At 41.5% G+C, this 21,547-nt stretch overlaps 1 protein-coding gene across 1 annotated transcript in view; it reads right to left on the minus strand.

Annotated features, from left to right (window-relative positions):
• The window catches only part of LOC126334837 (dynein axonemal assembly factor 5), a 115,937-nt gene that overhangs the window by 44,201 nt on the left and 50,189 nt on the right, over window positions 1–21,547 (minus strand). Inside the window, exon 8 of the mRNA XM_049997500.1 lies at window positions 3,083–3,265. Coding sequence (XP_049853457.1) covers window positions 3,083–3,265 — 183 coding nt within the window. The remainder of the gene's footprint in view (window positions 1–3,082; window positions 3,266–21,547) is intronic.

Raw genomic sequence — 21,547 nt, forward strand, 5'->3', positions numbered from 1 at the left:
TGCAGTTTGAATCAGCACTCATTGCCCAAATCTGCCAGCTGTGTGGTATAAACAAAAGTTGCAACACTGCCTACCACCCCCAACGAAACAGACTGGTAGAATGTTGGCATCACACTTTCAAGATGGCACTGCAGTGTCACGACAGTCTTTGGACCGAGGCCTTCCCATGGGTACTCCTCGGCCAACGGTCATCGTACAAACCAGATATCGCGGGCACCATAAGTGAGTTTGTCTATGGTGAAAACCCTGTTCTCCCTGGGGAGCTGTTACAACCTACAGCCCCCGCCCCCTCATCTGACCCTCCCACCCCCCTTCCTGATTGCGTAAGCCGGATCAGAATGCATTTTGCAAATATTTCCCTAACCCCCCCCCCCCCCCCCCCCCCCAATCAAGCCATACTCCCTATGTGCCATCCAATCTCCTTTCATGCAAGTTCATTTTCCTCTGTAATGACACTGTGCCGGCTCCACTCACCCCACCATATTTAGACCCATATGAGGTCATAATCTGCACTGCTATCACAATGGACGTCTGGGTTATAGGTCTGCACTCACTGTTTCTCTCCATTGCATGAAACTGGCACACCCTGACCCAGCATCTTTCAACGCCCAAAGACATTATGCAGCCTCCCAGTCCTGAGGACTCTCACTCGAGCTACGACCTCTCAGAGCTGCCGCTGCAGTCCACACCCAAAAGTGCCTGCAGATCCTTGAATTCTCACCCTCTCTCTCTCTACCTCCTCCCTGCTATGCCCTCTAGTGATTCTCCAAACCGATGTCCCACCTGAACGTGTGAAGGGCATATCACTGTCATCATCAACAACAACCACATCTTCTTCCTGCTGCAAGAAAACTCGCCCACCAGACCGGGGCCTGGTTCAGCAGTCAGTCGCCAGCTCCCGCCCGCTCCCATGAGGGGTCGACTACATGCTCCTTCGAGCTACGGTGACCAGCCTAGGGAGGGTTACAGTTTGGATGTTGACAGTTGATCAGGCAAGGGCATAGTCCCTCCCCAAACCGCTCCATCCTTATGTGCGGGCCGACGCCTCGTCTGCCCACACCACCTACAGGAGTTCTACATCAACCTCCCAGTGTGGCCACTGGCACAACAACCTTTCACTGCCGGACACTGCGTTCAAACCGGGGGCTCCACACTGCGCATTATTTATTTTTACAGTAGAGACAAAAAACTGAATAAAACCAGTTCAGTGTAATTTGTATCCTGACATCTATTTCTGGTTTCTTGGTGAAGGTATACTTGCTTATTATATACATGTAAAAGTCAAGTATGATGTCACGGGAAAAAGAGGATGACTGATGACTTTGTTGGTGTTGGACATGGTCCCTATTTGCAAAACACTGGATTTTCAAATTAATTTTAGGTGTAAGTTACTCATATTAAAATAGAACTGCACATATAACTGTCTTTTAGTGTAATAAACACTGCCACATATTTCTGAATAATATTTGAGGTTTTGCATGGTTGCATTATCCAGTCATTTTCGTCTACATCATGAGAGGCCATTGTTGCCCACCATGATGAATTCCAAAACTGCATCTGTCTTAAGGGATACAGACCAAATATTCCTTATCTAATCTATTTTGTTGTTATGTGTAGGCAGTACTGATACACATGCTTTCTTTATAGGGAGTTCCAAAGATTGTACAGCTTTCTCTGCCTAAAAGTGTCCATAGTCAAGCCAGCAGTATTCAAACTGTGTGTAACACTATGCGGATTCCGATTTTCAGCTGGAAAGGTAATCTAATGTTATATTGAAATAGTGAGAATTCTTTTCAGGTGTCTAGGAATTGGTTTACCATACGAACCATCATTCAGGCAGGTTCTTTAATAGAATGTAGGCCACCAGGAATTGTAGCCAATAAAAGAATCGACCTTCATGTGAACAACGGAAAACTTGTTGTTTTCTGATAAATTCTTTACGGGTTCAACATCAGCATCCACTGTGTAATATCATTCCTCTGTCCACCAACATGTCCTGTACTAGTTACTATCTGCAGTAAATGGAAAACTGGCCGTGTTTCCAGGTCAATGTTTATCATGCAAACAGGTTTCTTTTTTGCACTATACAATGCATGGATCCACACAGACCCAAAATCATCAAAAAATACAAATGTTTAAATTTCAGACTAGTTGCCATTCTGCTGTAAGTGGTTCACATGTGATCTTTCTCTAATGACCTTTCCACGAATGAAATATTAAATCCTAACCTCCTTCTGTAAATGTATATGCTATTTGTTGAGGGGCTGTCTTTACCACATCACTGCTGTTGTCCATTCATGATTCCATTGTAGCAAATGATATTAATCATGCACTATATAGTATATAGGAAAAGCAAAAATACATAAGAGGATAATGTGTGCATCAGAAATTCTCCCATGCCCCAATTTATTGTTAGGCAACTCTAAGACTTAGTGCCTGCTGAGCACTGAACTATAGCAGCAGCAGCAGCAGCAGCAGCAGCAGCAGCAGCAGGAGTAGTAGTAGTAGTAGTAGCAGTAGTAGTAGTAGTAGCAGCAGCAGCAGCAGCAGCAGCAGCAGCAGCAGCACAGCACTGATCTATTCTTTGTCCCGTGTAATGTAAACACAGGACTCGACTTCTAATTACACTGATATACATATTATGAGGCACAAATAACACATTGTTTAAATGCTAATAGTTTTGTTTACCACAAAAAACTATGAATGTACTAAATAAATTAGATGCACCAAAAAAAAAAAAAAAAAAAAAAAAAAAAAAAAAAAAATGCCAATTACATTTTCTACACGCATCAGCTTTGATCCTAATTGTCATGAATCACTTTGACAATATGTCCTCCTAACCATGAAGAAATGTAAGAGCATGTAGTAGAAAAAAGGCCAGATATCTTGGGAGTTAAAAACAGGGCATCACAGTTGATGATTCTGTGAGGAAATTATCATCACATGTTTCACAAATGCACAAAGAAACACTTTCTTCATCAGTTCCACTGGTTTCATTATACATACAGTTGTAAAATAATTCAATATTAATATTTTTGTAATAGTGTAATATAAATACAAAACCTAAGACTCTAGAATATACCTTGAAGAAAGGATATTAGAAATAAACCGGCATCCTGGGCTCGTTCCAAGTTCTTCTCTTTCTCCTTGAGGATGTCTGACAAAATGGTGAAGCTCTTCAATCTCATTTCAGCATCATTGTCTGGTTTCATTGTTGCTTTTAATATGGAGAGGATGGTATCTGCATGAAGACCAAACACAGTCCCTGCAATTGAAAAGGAAGTTATATGACTTAATAAAATACTAATTTTATGAAATTACACAGAGACAGAATTATTGACCAACAACAACTGTCACAGGGCAAAATTCCAGTACACATTTAAGAGTGAAAATACTACTGCTAAATTTCAGTACTGCTATTTGTTTCCTCGCAGAAGAAAGAGGGGTAGCTTTGGGAAGGAGATGCAGGTCACTCAGACCCCAGGTTGTGGAGGACTCACCAGTGATGTAGCAAGGGCGGACAAAGATCTTTGTAGGTCCCTCTCAATCTGGACTCTGAGCAATATACCCTCCATCTCAACCTTTCCAAACGTCTTTGATAACGAGGAAAGAGTTAACTGTCCCAAAAACTACCAGTAGTATTTTGACATTTAAGTGTGTCTATCAGCATTACTGGAATTTCACCTCCTGAAGATGAGTGCTAGTTCAGTATGCCTCACTGTGATTTTACAGTTTTATCAAATGCATTCTCCCTTTGACAAAATACAAGTTTTGGTTGACATTGTTCTTTCATTCAGAAACCTTACAACTTTGGGATTTTTCTTTTTAGCAATACACTACACAAGTAAGTTCGTTTCTTGCATTAAAAATTCTTGTGTTATTTAAAAATTCAAGGCAGAAACATCTGTGTTAAAATCTTTAAGATCCTTTTCATAAATTATCACAGTGTTTAATCTCTTATTATGTGAATTTGTTTTTATGTATCATGTTAACTGTTTTTGATCCTAAAATTTACACTCTGAACATGAAAATAATACATATTTAATACTAACTATACTAATACTAACAATAAAATTAGTGAGAAAAGCTAGAGATTATTAAGTGTACCTCAAGGAAAGACACAACATTAGCAAGTGTCATAATGTGAGTAATACATGGTTGTAAGATGAAGACCAACTTTATTAACCCATATTGGGAGAAAATAATGATACTATTCAATAGCCATGACAACATTTTGTATCAAATCTATCTCATATTTCCTACTTTCAGCAGATTATTTACCTTCATTCTTCTATATACCACAGCATTTTCAGTATGGCAATTTGAGTTCCATCCAAAATTTTTCCTGAGATTTCCAGGCTGAATACCAAATTTCTCTGAAGAATTTTTTGTTGTATGCAAGAGCAAGATTCACTATACTAGTTTCCATGGACACAAATAAAATTTTTAGAGTTGCCCTGTACCTATTAGTGATTATTTCAAATTCAGCTACAGTTGAAAACAACATGTATACTAAACTGATGGTTTTATTGATATTACTGTTCAAGAAATAGTGTTCAGTTACAACGCCTTGTACCACAGTTGCTGCAAACAAATTTAAAAAGGAAATTCCATTGTTACTGTTGTCTTCACTATTCTGTGCCACACCACCTCATGTCACTGTGCAGTAACATCAAGTTCCCGGTGTGAGAAATCTTTGCATGAACTTGCTTTGAACGAGTGTCACTGTAATATTACTATACTTGATAATAATGACACATCACGTTTCTGCTCTTCACACAATTAGTATTGTTAATTTAAAGCAAGGCACTGTGAGAAAGTCTGCAAAGTACCATCTAAAATAAAAAAGAACTGAAGCCTGACTATTTCATTGTGATTCACAAAATGCGTATTCAAATATGGGCCCGTATTCATATTTTTTAAAAGCAGAAAAATCTATCTTTCCTTCTGCGTGAATGATGAATTCAAATGAAAAATTGACCTGGAGTCTGAGAAGCCACAGACTATAATGAAAGATTTCTGAGGCCAGTGAGTGCACCACTGGTGACAAGACAGAATGATTTGTGACCCTGCAGGAATTGGCCAACTGGCTGTGGGGATCATCAGCAAGTCACTTGAAGTAAATAGAAAGCCAACAGAGAAGGACAGACAATGGTGACAACACAGCAGCAGAACAATTCCAGTGAGTAAACCAAGATCAAAAAACTAAGACACAGTGAATCCAGAATCAAACAACAATATGCAGCGATATCAATACATAGCACGGTGGAATCACTACTGGCTGACTCACTCATTAGCTGTGCTGCTGGCTTTAAAGGGCAGCTGCGAGTGCTGATAGGTTGGCAGGAAGGGTGTGTGTCTATAGACAGCACTGTGGCAGTGACAGCAAATTACAGCACTGTCATCTATTGGGTGTCACTGAAGTCAATGACTTCCAGCGAGATTTCAGACTCACCGAGCTGGGATGTCAGATCCCTCTCCCCTGAAATGGGCCTGTAGGGCTGGAAGCACCCTGAACAATGCTTGGGAAAAGAAACTGGTGGCACAGTAGGAGCCCTGGCACCAAAGAAGCTGTGGTGCCTGGCAGCGTGCTGGGGTGTAGGACCATGGGCAACAACAGCATGGGTGATGATTGCCGCAGTTATTGAGGCTTCAGTGAGGCCTCCACTTCCATGCCCACATTTACGGGAAATGGCGCAGATGCCCTGGAGCACAAGTCGTACTGTTACAGGTGGGGGATCAGCAAGGTTGGGCATTCCAGGTCTGAGCCACTGAAAGCGGTGCAGTCTGTAGGTGCCAAAGCCCCTCTGAGTGTTAACCATTGTAAAGCACCCAGGATTATTGTGTGGTTCAGCACCCCAGTGGAGCCCTCCCCCGCCCCCCCCCCCCTCCCCTCTTCCCACAAATGTCTCTACCAGACGAGTAAGCCTAAACGTTTGCATGGTAGAGTAATTATGGTGTATGAGTACGTGGAGACAGTGTTTGTGCAGCAATCACCGATACAGTGTAACTGAGGCGGAATAAAGGGAACCAGCCCGCACTCACTGAGGTATATGGAAAACCACCTTAAAAATCACTCACAGGCTGGCACACACACTGGACCTGGCACTAATCTTTGGGCGGATTCGTGCCGGGGACCAGCACGCCTTCCTACTCCGGAAGCAGCATGTTAGAAGGCATGGCTAGCCGGGTGGGCACATAGGGGTAGTTAGGATAATCTGTGCCAGAGAGAGCCTAGTAAGGTGCCAGCAAAGCCCAGATGAATGTGGACCCAGGTGTGATGGAGGGTGGGCCAGGGGCTGAAAGAGTGAGACAGAGAAGCCTGGTGCCAGGTGCCATGGCCTCCAAGTCTTTGGTCAGACATGCCACTTTGCAAGTGCTTTCACCTGTAATATACCCAAATGTCCATGATGGAGGAGTTGCAAATTTTGAGGTCATAGGATAGACAGGATGACAACATGGTGAGTATCTGCCTCCATATCAAGCAGGTGAACATTGAAGGTGACCAACAAATGGTGGAGGACTCAAGTCCAGGTCTGGAGCTTTGGATCTGCAGACTTCAAAAAATAAGTGGGACCCCCTGGAGCACATAGTGCATGATATGCTTCAAGACAGGGTCACAGTGTGTGTCTACACTGATATAAGTAACTGTAATTGGAAACCCATCCAAGGTGGGCTGTAATTCCATGTCAATGTGGAAACAGATTATCTGTTGGTCAGGATCCAAGATTAGACAAAAGGGGACAGCTGCATCTGTGTGTTGTGTCGTGGGCTTGCATTTGATAACATAACTGTAGGAACTGAGGAAAAATGCATGAGACAGGAGCCATTATGCCGTCCACTTGGGAAGCTGGAAGTGTGACCCAAAGAGAGCTACCAGTATTTTGTGCGTCCATAATGAGGTAAATTTGGTCCTGTATAGGTAAAAATGAAATTCTTGATGGGAAAGAAAATCACCACAGCTTCTTTTTCAATCTGCGAGTATTTCTTTTGAATGGGTGTCAGTGTCTTTGACGCATAGGCAATCAATTACTCAGAACCATCATTGTTCCTATGCACTAGCATTGCAGCAATAACACAGTGAGAAGCATCAGTGGCCAAATTGAGAGGATGTGATGAGAAATTGGGTGTAAGAATGGGTGCTGAGTGCAGCAGATGCTTCAACTGTGTGAAAGCATGCTGACAAGCAGCCGTCCACTTGTACTGAACGCCCTTTTTCCGTGATTGGGTGAGCGGACGCATGATGTGGGTTGCTTGTGGGAGAACTTCAAATAATAATTCACCTTCTAAAAAAAAAAGAGTTCGCAGTTCCTGTAAGCCTTGAGAATGGGGTAACGAATCAATAGCAGATATGTTGTGGTCAGTGAGCTCGACTCCTCCTTTGCTGAACAAATGTCTGAGGTATTCTACTTGTTTCTGAAAAAACTGTCATTTTTTAAATTGGTTACTTCAGCCGCACAACGTGCAATGTAGCAGAGGATACAAAGGTGACACAGGTGTTCCTGCTGTGCAGCATATATGTAACAATTACATCATTGAGATTGTAAGTACAAGAAATGATGGCTATAATTAACTGCTCCAGTTACATCTGGAAGATTGATGGAGGTGAAGAGATCCCAAAGGGTACGTACTTGTATTTGTATAAGCCAAAAGGCATGGTGATGACCACGTGTTGCAATTGCTCATCAGCGGAAGCAGCAAATATACATTGACAAGGTCTTTCTTAGAAAAATATTCACTTCCAACAAGTTTTGTGAAGAGATCCGCTGGACATGGAATGAGCTGGTATCCATTTGTGCATGGACATTGATTGTCATTTTAAAGTTTCCTCATACCCGGAAGGAGCCACTGAGTTTCTTGACCACTACCAGGGGTGTGGTTCAAACACTGGTTTTAACAAGTTAAATCACCCAGAGTTCATGGAAGTGACTGAGTTTTTGATTAATTGCTATCTGTAAGGAGATGGAACAGGATGTGCCTCACAGAAAAGGGGCACTGTAGATATACATAAGGATATATGAGCCAGGAAATCCATTGCGTGCACAAGGCCAGGTCAAAAAGAGGTGTGAAGGTGGTGCTGAGGTTACTGAGTTCTTGGAAGGTAACAGTGCCAGAGATGATGTGAACATTTTTGGTGATGGAGACTCCAAACAGTGAGAAAGCATCCAGGCTGAAAATGTTGCTGGCCAAGTAACTGTCAACAACAAACTGTATTATCCACCATGTGACCTTTTTGTAGGGGGCAATGATTGTAAACTGACCCCACAGAATCTGTCACTGTATGTGTCTAGAATATGGCAGGGTGGGGCCAAGACAGGGGAACCCAAATGAGCATACATATGGAGGTTTATCAAGGAAACTGAAGCTCTTGCGTCCACCTAGAAATGGACATCCTGATTTGGAATTGTGAAGTTGATAACTTAGTACTGTAAGGATTGCCCGGGGGAACAACTGCCTGAAGTTTGGGAAATGCCCCTTAACACATGTGATGAGAGGGATCTGATTGTCCCAACAGTTTTTGATAGTTTGGAGATGTCCATTTTTTCCAAAACAGGTGCAGCAAACCAAGTGATCTGGACAGCTACAAAACAGTCGCAGTGTGACATGTGATACTGCTGCTAACAATGACAGTGTGTGACTGGATATCCAGAGGTCATGGACACATCTGAAATCGATGAATCATGAAGAGGCCATCAGGAAAATGACTTGTGAGAATTCCGTCCCCTAGGTGGTGGCTGGACAATTGTTACTTGGAGCTAGCCATGAGGAGTTCATTTCCTGCTTACAGGATCTCAAAAGGGTATGTGATGTTCAAAACATCATGCAATTCAGGGTTGCCCAGTTTAAGGTCTGCAGTATGTACATCTAGAGTGGGAGCCAATTGGACCATGATCTCTCAAATCAAAGAAACCGCCTGTGAAGTTTTGCATGCCCAGTTCAAGCAAGAGAAATCGCAATGCTGGCTCAATTCTTCCAAGTCCATCATCCATGATCAGTATGACGGTTTGGGTCATTTTGGTATCAGTGGAACTCAAGACATGATGCTACCACATAGAACCATTGTGAATAATAATTCGAAAGCAAGGAACACGTCTCCTCAAATACGAGTGTGACAGGATTTGAGAATGGACCCAGCTTCTTTAGTAAGAGAAATGTTTACAGGAAAGCCCAAAAGAGGAAGTGCGACCCCTGGAGGAGCAATCTCTGGAAAGAGCGAGAGTTGAAATATGGCAAGTCATCAGAAACCAGAAATGTGGCAACGGGCTGGTTCAACCATTGCAAATATGTTTCCCAATCCTCTTTGGCATTGTTAGATGGTGGAAACATGGGTGTGCGTCACTCTGCTTGAGGAGTGAACACTGCTTGTACACGTTGGATACCCTGAACATTCAAAAGCTGAATTTCCTGATGTAGCTATTCAGTTTGCTGCTGCTGTTGTCATTGGTGTTGAAACTCAAACTTTCAGGGACTGGCTGACCAGTTGATGGCATGGACAGTGAGTCACCAAAAGTAAACATGAAGACAACAGAGGAGGACAAACAATAGTGACGACATGGTGGAAAATGTGTCCAACAAATAAACTGAGATCAGAAATCTAAGGCGTAGAGAATCTAGAACCAAACAATAATGTGTAGAGAGAGCACTACTACAGTGCAGTGAAATCGTGACTGACGGACAGAGCAGCTCCGCTGCTGGCTTTAAATGGCAGCCATGAGCACCAGTAGGCAGATACATTGGGTGTCTCTGTTGATAGGTGCTGCAGCAGTGACAGCACGACCTGCAGATTATAGCAGTGCCATCTAACTGTCATTGAGGTCCATGCCTTCCACCAGGCTTTCAAGTGCGCAGACCCAGAGTCTCTCACAAATTCCTGGGGTTTTCGGAATTTCCTGACTTTTCTGGTAAATTAAGTTTCCCTGAGAAGTCCTGATTTTCCAGAGAAGCTACCACCATTATATTAGAGTGTTGTGGAAAAAAAAATTCTCTCCATTACAGTTATATATGTTGTTTTAGTATGTGCCTCATTAACTTATAGACGGAGAAAGCTGACAGTCACAAGCATATTCTCCTCTCTAATGGTTATGGTTGTACCCTTAGTAAAGCCTAGAATGCACTTGTTAGGTTCAAAAGCCTCAGATCAGTTTCAGTCCTCTGTCATCATTACAGAACCTTGTAAGATATGATACTTTATCTCTGAACATATTGATTATATTCTTACATAGAAGTTAGGTGGTTCCCAACCAAGGAAGTCATGTTCTGAGCAGGTCCTTAATCTGACTAGGCATATCAATCTGAACAAACTCATACTGAAGGCAAGCCCTGCATTGGTCTAACAGCAAAATAAAAAAATAATCGTTTCCATCAAAAGGAGTTGGTTAGGAAGTTACCACTGAGTTACTACATAACACTGGTAAAACAGTGTTTGCTGCAAAATAAATGGCCTTTAGCCACAATGAGAAAAAAAATGAGGTTTGAGAAACATGGGTCTTCCCACAGCTGTGCACTGGCGCCACTGATTACTACTTCTACACAAGTGATCCACCATTTAGGCACAGCAAAAGTTTTCTGCAAAAAGGGCATCATATTCCTGTTCAGAGTCAGCTTTGGAACAAAGCAGAAAATGCACACTATAAGCAATGTTACAGATCATGTTAACATAGTGCTAGGGTGGTAAGTAAGATTTTCATTTTTGCCATGATGAGTCACAGCCACCTGTATTATAGGTTTGCACTGTTTGGAAGGGTGGAAAAGTATGTTGAGTCACTGCCTTAATGATAATCATGATCTGATGATAGTGACTCTAGTAGTAACCTTCCTTCTGCTCACTGCATTATTACTATAGCTTTAATTCAATTTCACAGCCATTTAAGCACATAAACACTGCTTCTGAAGATGGCTGTTTCTATAATAGGCTTTCAGGAATCATTGTTACTTCTGTGTGATATACTATTAGGTGCACAGTCTTAGGTTGGTATGACCTGATGTCAGAGTAAAAAAATTCCTCCTCAAGATGCTCCATAATATGATAATTTTTGCTCTCTTTCTCACCCAAGACTTCCCTGAACTGAGTGAACTGCCTGTTAGCAGCAAGCTTTAGATTTTGTGCCTAGTGTTCTCTGTTTACGAAGACCACCAACTTTAGTGTTTTAACCAATATTTTGTTACAAGGGTTATTTACCATAATTTTATAATGATTATCATAGAGACCGGATTATATACATTATAAAAACATTAAAATATGAATGGAAAATGCAAGACCAAATAATAAAAAAGTATGGTAGTTACTGCATGTGTTATATTTCAAAGTCGAACCTGTGCATATCAATTATGAGGAAGAGTGCTGGCCACGCAAAAAATCAGTACATTTAGAACAGTGGTATCATTTTCTGAATACTTTCTGGTAGATGTTAGGAAGAGGGCCTTTCTGGGATTATTTTCTAAAAATTTGCAAAATAGGGCAGCATACCATGTTTCAAGAGTTGTTCCTTCTTTTCTATTGTTGTCAGTAACAAGCGAATGGGATGCGAGTGAGTCGCAGCAAAACAATCGATATGTACAGGACCAACTTGGAGCTATATCGCATGCAGAGGCACACACTCAAAAGCTCTGTAACATTTTATTTAAAAAACAACATACAATCATGAATTTTTTTGAACATCATTAACTTTTAATTAATACTATTGGACCAAAGTATCATTTACAATTTATTTTACATTTTCTGCTATTTTAAACATAACTGACCAAGTACTGTTCCAAATGTTTGGTAGTAAGATTGTGTCTTTGATCACTCAAAACATTTTTATAAGCAGGAAAGAACCATTCTGCATCAACTGAGGTAACTGGGCAGTATTTGGATTTTGGTGCTATGTTGGCACTTATTGTTTTTGGTAAAAGTTCACCCATCCCCTTAATAAAACTATCAATTTGGCACAAGGGTTCAAAGCCAGGGCTATTGTTTAAAAAGTTTTCAAACTTTCCTTTAAGTTTTCTTGGGAATACCTCTGGCAATGAAAAGCTCACTAGAATAATTTTATTCATTAACTGAATAGATTCATTCAACACCAAACCTTGAGTTTCAAGCTTTTTAATACTTGCAGATATATGGGAAAAATAAGTGCTAGTCACAGAAATGTGTTTTGCAATACTGGAATCATTAAAAGCTTCCTACCACTCGCAAAACTGCCAAAGCCTCTGCACTACTGATGTCATTTACTACCCCTCTAGTAGTCTCGAAATGTTCATTGTAAAACAACACAGGTTTGATCCACATACCCCAACGAGTTACCACTGGTTCAGGAGGTAAAGGCAATTTGATAGTTTTTCTTTGTAGGTCTTGATGTGAACAGGAGCCTTTAGAAACACTTTCTTTGTGGGTGAAATGAGTTTATTTACATTCACAAATGTGGAGCATACTTCTTCAGGAAGGTGATATACTCCATGAGCAAAGCGCGTCACATGAATCAAATTGGGATAAAATACTTGGAGGGCTTCTCCTGCTTTGATCATCTAGGGAGTGGCGTCTGAAGTAAACACAAACACCCTTTCCTCTGCAAAAGATTCGGGAAATATTTTTCCAGTATCCTCACTCACAAATCTGGTGATTGTAGAATGATTTACTTTTTCAAGTTCTTTGCTGGCCACTTAATAGTAAGAAGAAGGCTCTTACTTTAAAGCACCAACAATTAAACTTGCCATGTAACAGCCACAAATGTCTGTAGTTTCAGTCACTGAAATCCAGATAATGCTGTCCTTGAGTTCACTGCATATTTCTCACAGAACATTTATGTAAATTGTCAGTGTGTAATTTTTAGGTGCAATGTTGATTCATCTGGTATATTTTGATTTAAGCAAAATTTGTGCAGGAAGGCACAAACAGGGTTTGTAAGTTTATGAAGACAAACATTGTTTTCAATGGATGCTTCATATAGATCCCTGTTAAACAGACTTTTTTATTACATTTGGACGAATCCCTGCTACTGCAACTTGCTGTTGTCAGAAGTTGTTGTTTTGATCCTTTCTTCTGCATTCCTGCGATATGAAGACTTTTTCTGCCACGCTGGTCTATTTGAAACTTTTTTTTTGCATGAAACTTCTTCTCGCAAACTCAACCATATAGAACAAATCTGTCATATGTAAATGTTCCAGGATGGTCAGCTATCCATGAAACAACATTTCTTTTTTCGGGCAGCATGGAGCACATGTTACACACTACAGTTGTGAACATGTTCAACTGTGCACAAGTAAATAGAAAGCTAAACAGAAACAATGAACATGTGACTAAAAGCTTGCGTAGTTTAATTTAATTGTTGCCGACATGTATGGTATGACAATGGAGATTAACCGGGGGTGCAGGCGCAGGAGAACTGACTCTATCTGCCTGTTCCTCTTCTGTAATGATTTTGCTAGTCAGTGGCCTCTCGGTTAGTGGCTGCACACAGTTCTAGGTCGCAGTCAATCTGTGAGACATCAAAACTAGATCGAGCAAGAGACCGCCCATCTAAATTTTTAAAATATTATAAACACAGAGCGAAAATATGCATTATAACAAGTTTAGTGATAATCACAAAGGCAGTGGCTGAGTGCTAACACATGTAAGGGCACATATCCTTCGTTGTTCTGATCATGTCCAATGCAGAAAATAAAACGCAGAAGAAGTTGTCTGTTTTGAACACACATTAAAAGATATTCACATTCTAATTTGATACAAATAAAATAATGGTAAATAAAACATGTAACACATTGGTTAAAAAACTTAAGATGGCGATCTTCATAAACAAAGAACAGCAGCCATGAAAGCTACAGCTCGTAGTGTTTCCTATGCCTTCCTGTATTATACACTTTCCTGCATTTTCCTCTTTTTGGGTCAGTCCACTGAAAAGTGTAAAAAGAGGGTTTTACTATAGTTTACTTCTGTCCTGGTGTTGTGATTATGTAAATCACTACATTTAATGACTTCCTGTGGTTGACTCGAAAAAATATGTAGCTAATTTAAATATGGATAAAGAACATATTGTTATCTATTTGTGCTGCACAAACACTTCACGACATGAATCCCTATGGCCTATCCCATGAATCAGTCTTATTGCTCTTTTCCGTACCAGCAGTATTCTTTTCAAGTGGATATCAGCTGCACAGACCCATTGTTCGATCCCACAAATTGTGTCACAATTTACTATTTCCAATGTTTCACTAGGGACTATATTTGTGAGCTGGCTAATGAGGCATAAGGTAATACTGACTTTTCCACTTGCAAAATTAATGTGTTTTGTCCACCACAAATTTTCATCAACATACACAACCAGAAATTTACAGCTCCCAGTTGCTATTGCTCAGATGCTACATATACATTATTTACATAGCTGTGGTGAGAACTGCCCATTTTAAATGCTAGTTTTGGAGATATATTGACATTCACCTTGAGGCCCTGATCACTGAAGTACTTTGTTACTTCTATTACACCACTAGTAGTCCATACATCCTCCACCACAGAATAAGATTAAGGCATTATCTGCATAGCTAATTATATGGGAGTTATTGGTTGTGAAATGTCATTAATATGCATTAGGAAGAGAAATGGACCAAAGACCCAGCACTGAGTACACCTTGTATTACTGTCTCATTGATGGATTGAAAGTTTTTAACTGTATCATGTAACACTGTCCAGTCATATTAATGTGACCACCTGTCAAGAGCCTGAGTAACCACTTTTGCAGTGCAGATTGCTGTGAGATGTAAAGGAAGAGATTCAGTGAGGTTCTAGACAGTATGGACAGGGATGTGGGGCCATGCTGACTCTAGAGCACCTTGGTTACCTATGCTAGGTTTCTAGGTTGAGAATCCATGGCACAAACAGTCCAATCGAGGTGGTCCCACAGATTCTCAATTGTGTTTAAATACAGGGAGTTCGGTGGCCATGGGCCGACGGTAAACCCGTGCTGGTGCTCTTCGAACCATGGATGTACACTGCAAGCTGTGTGCCACGTTGCACTGTCCTGGTGGTGGGTGCCATCTTGCGAAGGAAAACAAACTGCATGTACGGGTGGACATGGTCTCCAAGGATAGATGAATACAAATGAAATGAGAATTTCAGAGACTTTGCTGGTCTCATACAGATATGATTTTATGTATATTGACTGAAGTCGCGAGTGCAAATTTGTACCACGGCCGAAACTGAACCCATGCACAAATTTCCTTGGCATTCCTCAACCCTTGACCCAAATTCTCACTGCCAAACCAGTTTACTTAAGATTCCCCCTACATGTAAACAGCCACTGCGCCAATGCACTTACCTAGTAAGCAGGAGACCTACGTTCAATTTCTGGCCTTGGTACAAACTTCCCCCCCCCCCCCCCCCCCATGAACCATGGACCTTGCCGTTGGTGGGGAGGCTTGCGTGCCTCAGCGATACAGATAGCCCTACCGTAGGTGCAACCACAACAGAGGGGTATCTGTTGAGAGGCCAGACAAACGTGTGGTTCCTGAAGAGGAGCAGCAGCCTTTTCAGTAGTTGCAGGGGCAACAGTCTGGATGACTGACTGATCTGGCCTTGTAACAATAACCAAAACAGCCTTGCTGTGCTGGTACTGCGAACGGCTGAAAGCAAGGGGAAACTACAGCCGTAATTTTTCCCGAGGGCATGCAGCTTTACTGTATGATTAAATGATGATGGCATCCTCTTGGGTAAAATATTCCGGAGGTAAAATAGTCCCCCATTCGGATCTCCGGGCAGGGACTACTCAAGAGGATGTCGTTATCACGAGAAATAAAACTGGCGTTCTACGGGTCGGAGCGTGGAATGTCAGATCCCTTAATCGGGCAGGTAGGTTAGAACATTTAAAAAGGGAAATGGATAGGTTAAAGTTAGATATAGTGGGAATTAGTGAAGTTCGGTGGCAGGAGGAACAAGACTTCTGGTCAGGTGACTACAGGGTTATAAAAACAAAATCAAATAGGGGTAATGCAGGAGTAGATTTAATAATGAATAGGAAAATAGGAATGCGGGTAAGCTGTTACAAACAACATAGTGAACGCATTATTGTGGCCAAGATAGATACGAAGCCCACACCTACTACAGTAGTACAAGTTTATATGCCAACTAGCTCTGCAGATGACGAAGAAATTGAAGAAATGTATGATCAAATAAAAGAAATTATTCAGATAGTGAAGGGTGACGAAAATTTAATAGTCATGGGTGACTGGAATTCGGTAGTAGGAAAAGGGAGAGAAGGAAACGTAATAGGTGAATATGGACTGGGGCAAAGAAATGAAAAAGGAAGCCGCCTGGTAGAATTTTGCACAGAGCACAACTTAATCATAGGTAACACTTGGTTCAAGAATCATAAAAGAAGGCTGTATACATGAAAGAAGCCTGGAGATACTGACAGGTTTCAGATAGATTATATAATGGTACGACAGAGATTTAGGAACCAGGTTTTAAATTGTAAGACATTTCCAGGGGCAGATGTGGACTCTGACCACAATCTGTTGGTTATGACCTGTAGATTAAAACTGAAGAAACTGCAAAAAGGTGGGAATTTAAGGAGATGGGACCTGGATAAACTAAAAGAACCAGAGGTTGTACGGAGTTTCAAGGAGAGCATAAGGGAGCAATTGACAGGAATGGGGGAAAGAAATACAATAGAAGAAGAATGGATAGCTTTCAGGGATGAAGTAGTGAAGGCAGCAGAGGATCAAGTAGGTAAAAAGAAGAGGACTAGTAGAAATCCTTGGTTAACAGAAGAAATATTGAATTTAATTGATGAAAGGAGAAAATATAAAAATGCAGTAAATGAAGCAGGCAAAAAGGAATACAAACGTCTCAAAAATGACATCGACAGGAAGTGCAAAATGGCTAAGCAGGAATGGCTAGAGGACAAATGTAAGGATGTAGAGGCTTATCTCACTAAGGGTAAGATAGATACTACCTACAGGAAAATTAAAGATACCTTTGGAGAAAAGAGGACCACTTGTATGAATATTAAGAGCTCAGATGGAAACCCAGTTCTAACAAAAGAAGGGAAAGCAGAAAGGTAGAAGGAGTATATAGAGGGTCTATACAAGGGTGATGTACTTGAGGACAATATTATGGAAACAGAAGAGGATGCAGATGAAGATGAAATGAGAGATACAATACTGCGTGAAGAGTTTGACAGAGCACTGAAAGACCTGAGTCGAAACAAGGCCCCTGGAGTAGACAACATTCCATTGGAATTACTGACGGCCTTGGGAGAGTCCTGACAAAACTCTACCATCTGGTCAGCAAGATGTATGAGACAGGGGAAGTACCCTCAGACTTCAAGAAGAATATAATAATTCCAATCCCAAAGAAAGCAGGTGTTGACAGATGTGAAAATTATCGAACTATCAGTTTAATAAGTCACAGCTGCAAAATACTAACGCGAGTTCTTTACAGACGAATGGAAAAAATAGTGGAAGCCGACCTCGGGGAAGATCCGTTTGGATTCCGTAGAAATGTTGGAACACGTGAGGCAATACTGACCCTACGACTTATCTTAGAAGCTAGATTAAGGAAGGGCAAACCTACGTTTCTAGCATTTGTAGACTTAGAGAAAGCTTTTGACAATGTTGACTGCAATACTCTCTTTCAGATTCTGAAGGTGGCAGGGCTAAAATACAGGGAGCAAAAGGCTATTTACAATTTGTACAGAAACCAGACAGCAGTTATAAGAGTACAGGGACATGAAAGGGAAGCAGTGGTTGGGAAGGGAGTCAGATAGGGTTGTAGTCTCTCCCCGATGTTATTCAATCTGTATATTGAGCAAGCAGTGAAGGAAACAAAAGAAAAATTCGGTGTAGGTATTAAAGTCCATGGAGAAGAAATAAAAACTTTGAGGTTCGCCGATGACATTGTAATTCTGTCAGAGACAGCAAAGGACTTGGAAGAGCAGTTGAATGGAATGGATAGTGTCTTGAAAGGAGGATATAAGATGACCATCAACAAAAGCAAAACGAGGATAATGGAATGTAGTCGAATTAAGTCGGGTGATGCTGAGGGAATTAGATTAGGAAGTGAGACACTTAAAGTAGTAAAGGAGTTTTGCTATTTGGGGAGCAAAATAACTGATGATGGTCGAAGTAGAGAGGATATAAAATGTAGACTGGCAATGGCAAGGAAAGCGTTTCTGAAGAAGAGAAGTTTGTTAACATCGAGTATAGATTTAAGTGTCAGGAAGTTATTTCTGAAAGTATTTGTATGGAGTGTAGCCATGTATGGAAGTGAATCATGGACGATAAATAGTTTGGACAAGAAGAGAATAGAAGCTTTCGAAATGTGGTGCTACAGAAGAATGCTGAAGGTTAGATGGTTAGATCACATAACTAATGAGGAAGTATTGAATCGGATTGGGAAGAAGAGAAGTTTGTGGCACAACTTGACCAGAAGAAGGGATCGGTTGGTAGGACATGTTCTGAGGCATCAAGGGATCACCAATTTAGTATTGGAGGGCAGCGTGGAGGGTAAAAATCGTAGAGGGAGACCAAGAGATGAATACAATAAGCAGATTCAGAAGGATGTAGGTTGTAGTAGGTACTGGAAGATGATGAAGCTTGCACAGGATAGAGTAGCATGGAGAGCTGCATCAAACCAGTTTCAGGACTGAAGACCACAACAACAACAACAACAACAACAACGGTACAAACTTTCACTTGCCCCTTCAGTAATAGGCAGACATCTGTCCAGACCATCGCACGGGAATTCCAAACTGCATCAGGACCCACTGCAAGTAGTATGTCTGTTTGGCAGGAGGTGAGAAAACTTGGATTTCGTGACCAAGCGGCTGCTCATGAGCCACACATCATCATGCCAAACGATGTCTCACTTGGTGTAAGAAGCATAAACATTGGACTATTGAACAGTGGAAAAATATTGCATGGAGCGATGAATCACTGTACACAATGTGGCAATCCGATGGCAAGGTGTGGGTATGGCGAATGCCCGGTGAACGTCATCTGTCAGTGTGTGTAGTGCCAACAGTAAAATTCGGAGACGGCGGTGTTACGGTGTGGTCGTCTTTTTCATGGAGGGGGCTTACACCCCTTGTTGCTTTGCATGGCACTATCACAGCCAAGGCCTACATTGATGTTTTAAGCACCTTCTTGCTTCCCATTGTTGAAGAGCAATTCGGGGATGGTGATTACATTTTTCAACATGATCAAGCACCTGTTCATAATACACGGCCTGTAGTGGAGAGGTAACATGACAATAACATCCCTGTAGTGGACTGGCCTGCACAGAGTCCTGACCTGAATCCTATAGAACATCTTTGGGATGTTTTGGAATGCTGACTTCGTGCAAGGCCTTGCCGACCGACATTGGTACATCTCCTCAGTGCAGCACTCCACGAAGAATGGGCTGCCATTCCCCAAGAAACCTTCCAGCACCTGATTGAACATATGCCCACGAGAGTGGAAGCTGTTATTAAGGTTAAGGGTGGGCCAACACTGTATTGCACGTCTACTACCAATGAAGGGCGCCACAAACTTCAAAGTTATTTTCAGCCAGGTGTCCAGATACTTTTGATCACATAGTGTATCTGTATGAGATCAGTAATGTCTTTGATATTGTAATATTTCATTTGTGTAATTACCTGCATCTGGGTTTCAGGCAGGATTCCCATTTATGTTTGATGCCAAGGTGTTATTCCAGAACATGGAGAGCCCTGGCAATTCTATTTGTGTGAAAGGGGGAATTTAAAGTAGACTGTGGCAACAGTGAGAATTTGGATCAATGGAGGAGACATGCTAGGCTAATCCATGCAACTGTGTGAGCTGCTGTGCCAAGATGGCTTCATGGTTAACACACCTGCCTAGTAAACACAAGACCTGGGTTCGATTCCCAGACTTAGTACAAATTTTCACTCACCGCTTCAGACTATATATATAATACCAGAGAGATAAATATTTGTGTTGATCCATTAGCCTTCCAGAATGATGAGGTTACCCACAGAATGCCACAAAAACATTCCCCACACCATAAAGCTCCCTCCTTTGACCCGGACCTTCCCAATGATTGTTGCAGGGTGTTTGTTTCCATATGTTTCTCACCGTACACGTCAATGACCATCTCAAAAGCCCGCCTGCCACCAATCAGTAGAAGTCCAGTGGGTGATATGAAGTAACGTGTGCTGAACGGTTGTTGAGGAGACACTGATGGTAGCCCCTGGGTTCATCTGGGCAGTCGGTTGCTCCACAGTTGCATATTGATTCGCCCATACACAGGCTTGCCACTATCTTCATCCATCATCTATGGCCCATGGTGCACCATAGTTGCCTCAGCGCCTGTTGTGGATAGTGCCACTTTGGCATGCATGGTGTACTTTAAGCAAGGCAGCACGCAAACAGTTTACTAACTAACTATTTCAGAAATGCATCCACCTGTAGCCTGAAAGGCAATAATCCTGCCCTTTTGGATGTCAGATGAAAACCTTCATTGCCACAGTACGACAATGACAGCACTGCTTCCCCCCCCCCCCCCCCCCCCCCGCCCCCCCCCCCCTCCACTTGCTTTATATACCCTCCACTGCTAGTGCTGCCACCTGTGGTTATTGCACATTAACATCGAATATAGGTGGTGATCACTTGAATGTGAAAGGAGGGGTAGTTTGTACGTGTGCATTCAACAGTATGTGCCTAGAAGACTCATGGATGGACCCCCAACATGACATAACTAAGTTTTTTAGAACCTCACTGTGGTTTACATGTCAAATGCTTTCATCAGGCCTAAAAATATACCTGCAATCTGCGTCCTCTGGTCCAGCAGAACAGTAAGATTCATGGAAGAACTGTGTAATTCATTTCACATCTAGCTTTTCTTCAAGTGAATGGGACTCGTGCACATCCGAACTACATCTCTGGACACTGATCTGAAGGACATTTATTCTAAAAAAAAGTCTTGTGGTTGTAGTCCAAAGCAACTGGACCCTCTCCTACCCATGTTCCACAGTTCACTTATATTGGAGACTAGCTTGTCCTTCCCCTTTCTATTTGTGTGCAATCCATGGCTTTTATGTTCATCATGGTTCATTCCACTTCAGTCTAGCAAATGTACTTAGTTTAACTTTTCACACAGTTATTTAGCTCAGAGTTGAAGTCTTGAATTTCTTTATTTTCAAATGACCACTGTGGCACTGGCAAACTCTTGTTATGACGATGTTCATATGAAACAGCTTTGGCAATAAGTATTGAAAACATATCACGGGGCTGTCTTGCTTTCATTTTTATACATGACATTGACATTTCCTATAATCAAATGGTCATCTATTTTTACATGACTGTCTCAGTTGAAATATTCCCCAACACTGCATTTAAAGCAGCACAAAAACAGAATGGCTTCAAATGTACATTTTCATGGAAGAGAGTGGATAGGTTTTTCCACGACTGCTGGCATGCCGAAGGAGCCCTTTGGTGCATTTTGGCAGCAGAAATTTCTTTTTTGATTCTTAATCAGAAGTACTTAGGCACAGTGCTTGCTTGTATTGTTCAGCAAACACCATAGTTTTGCATGGAATTACCTTTAACAACAATGTTG

This window comes from Schistocerca gregaria, chromosome 2, assembly GCF_023897955.1.
Source record: "Schistocerca gregaria isolate iqSchGreg1 chromosome 2, iqSchGreg1.2, whole genome shotgun sequence".
NCBI lineage: Eukaryota > Metazoa > Arthropoda > Insecta > Orthoptera > Acrididae > Schistocerca > Schistocerca gregaria.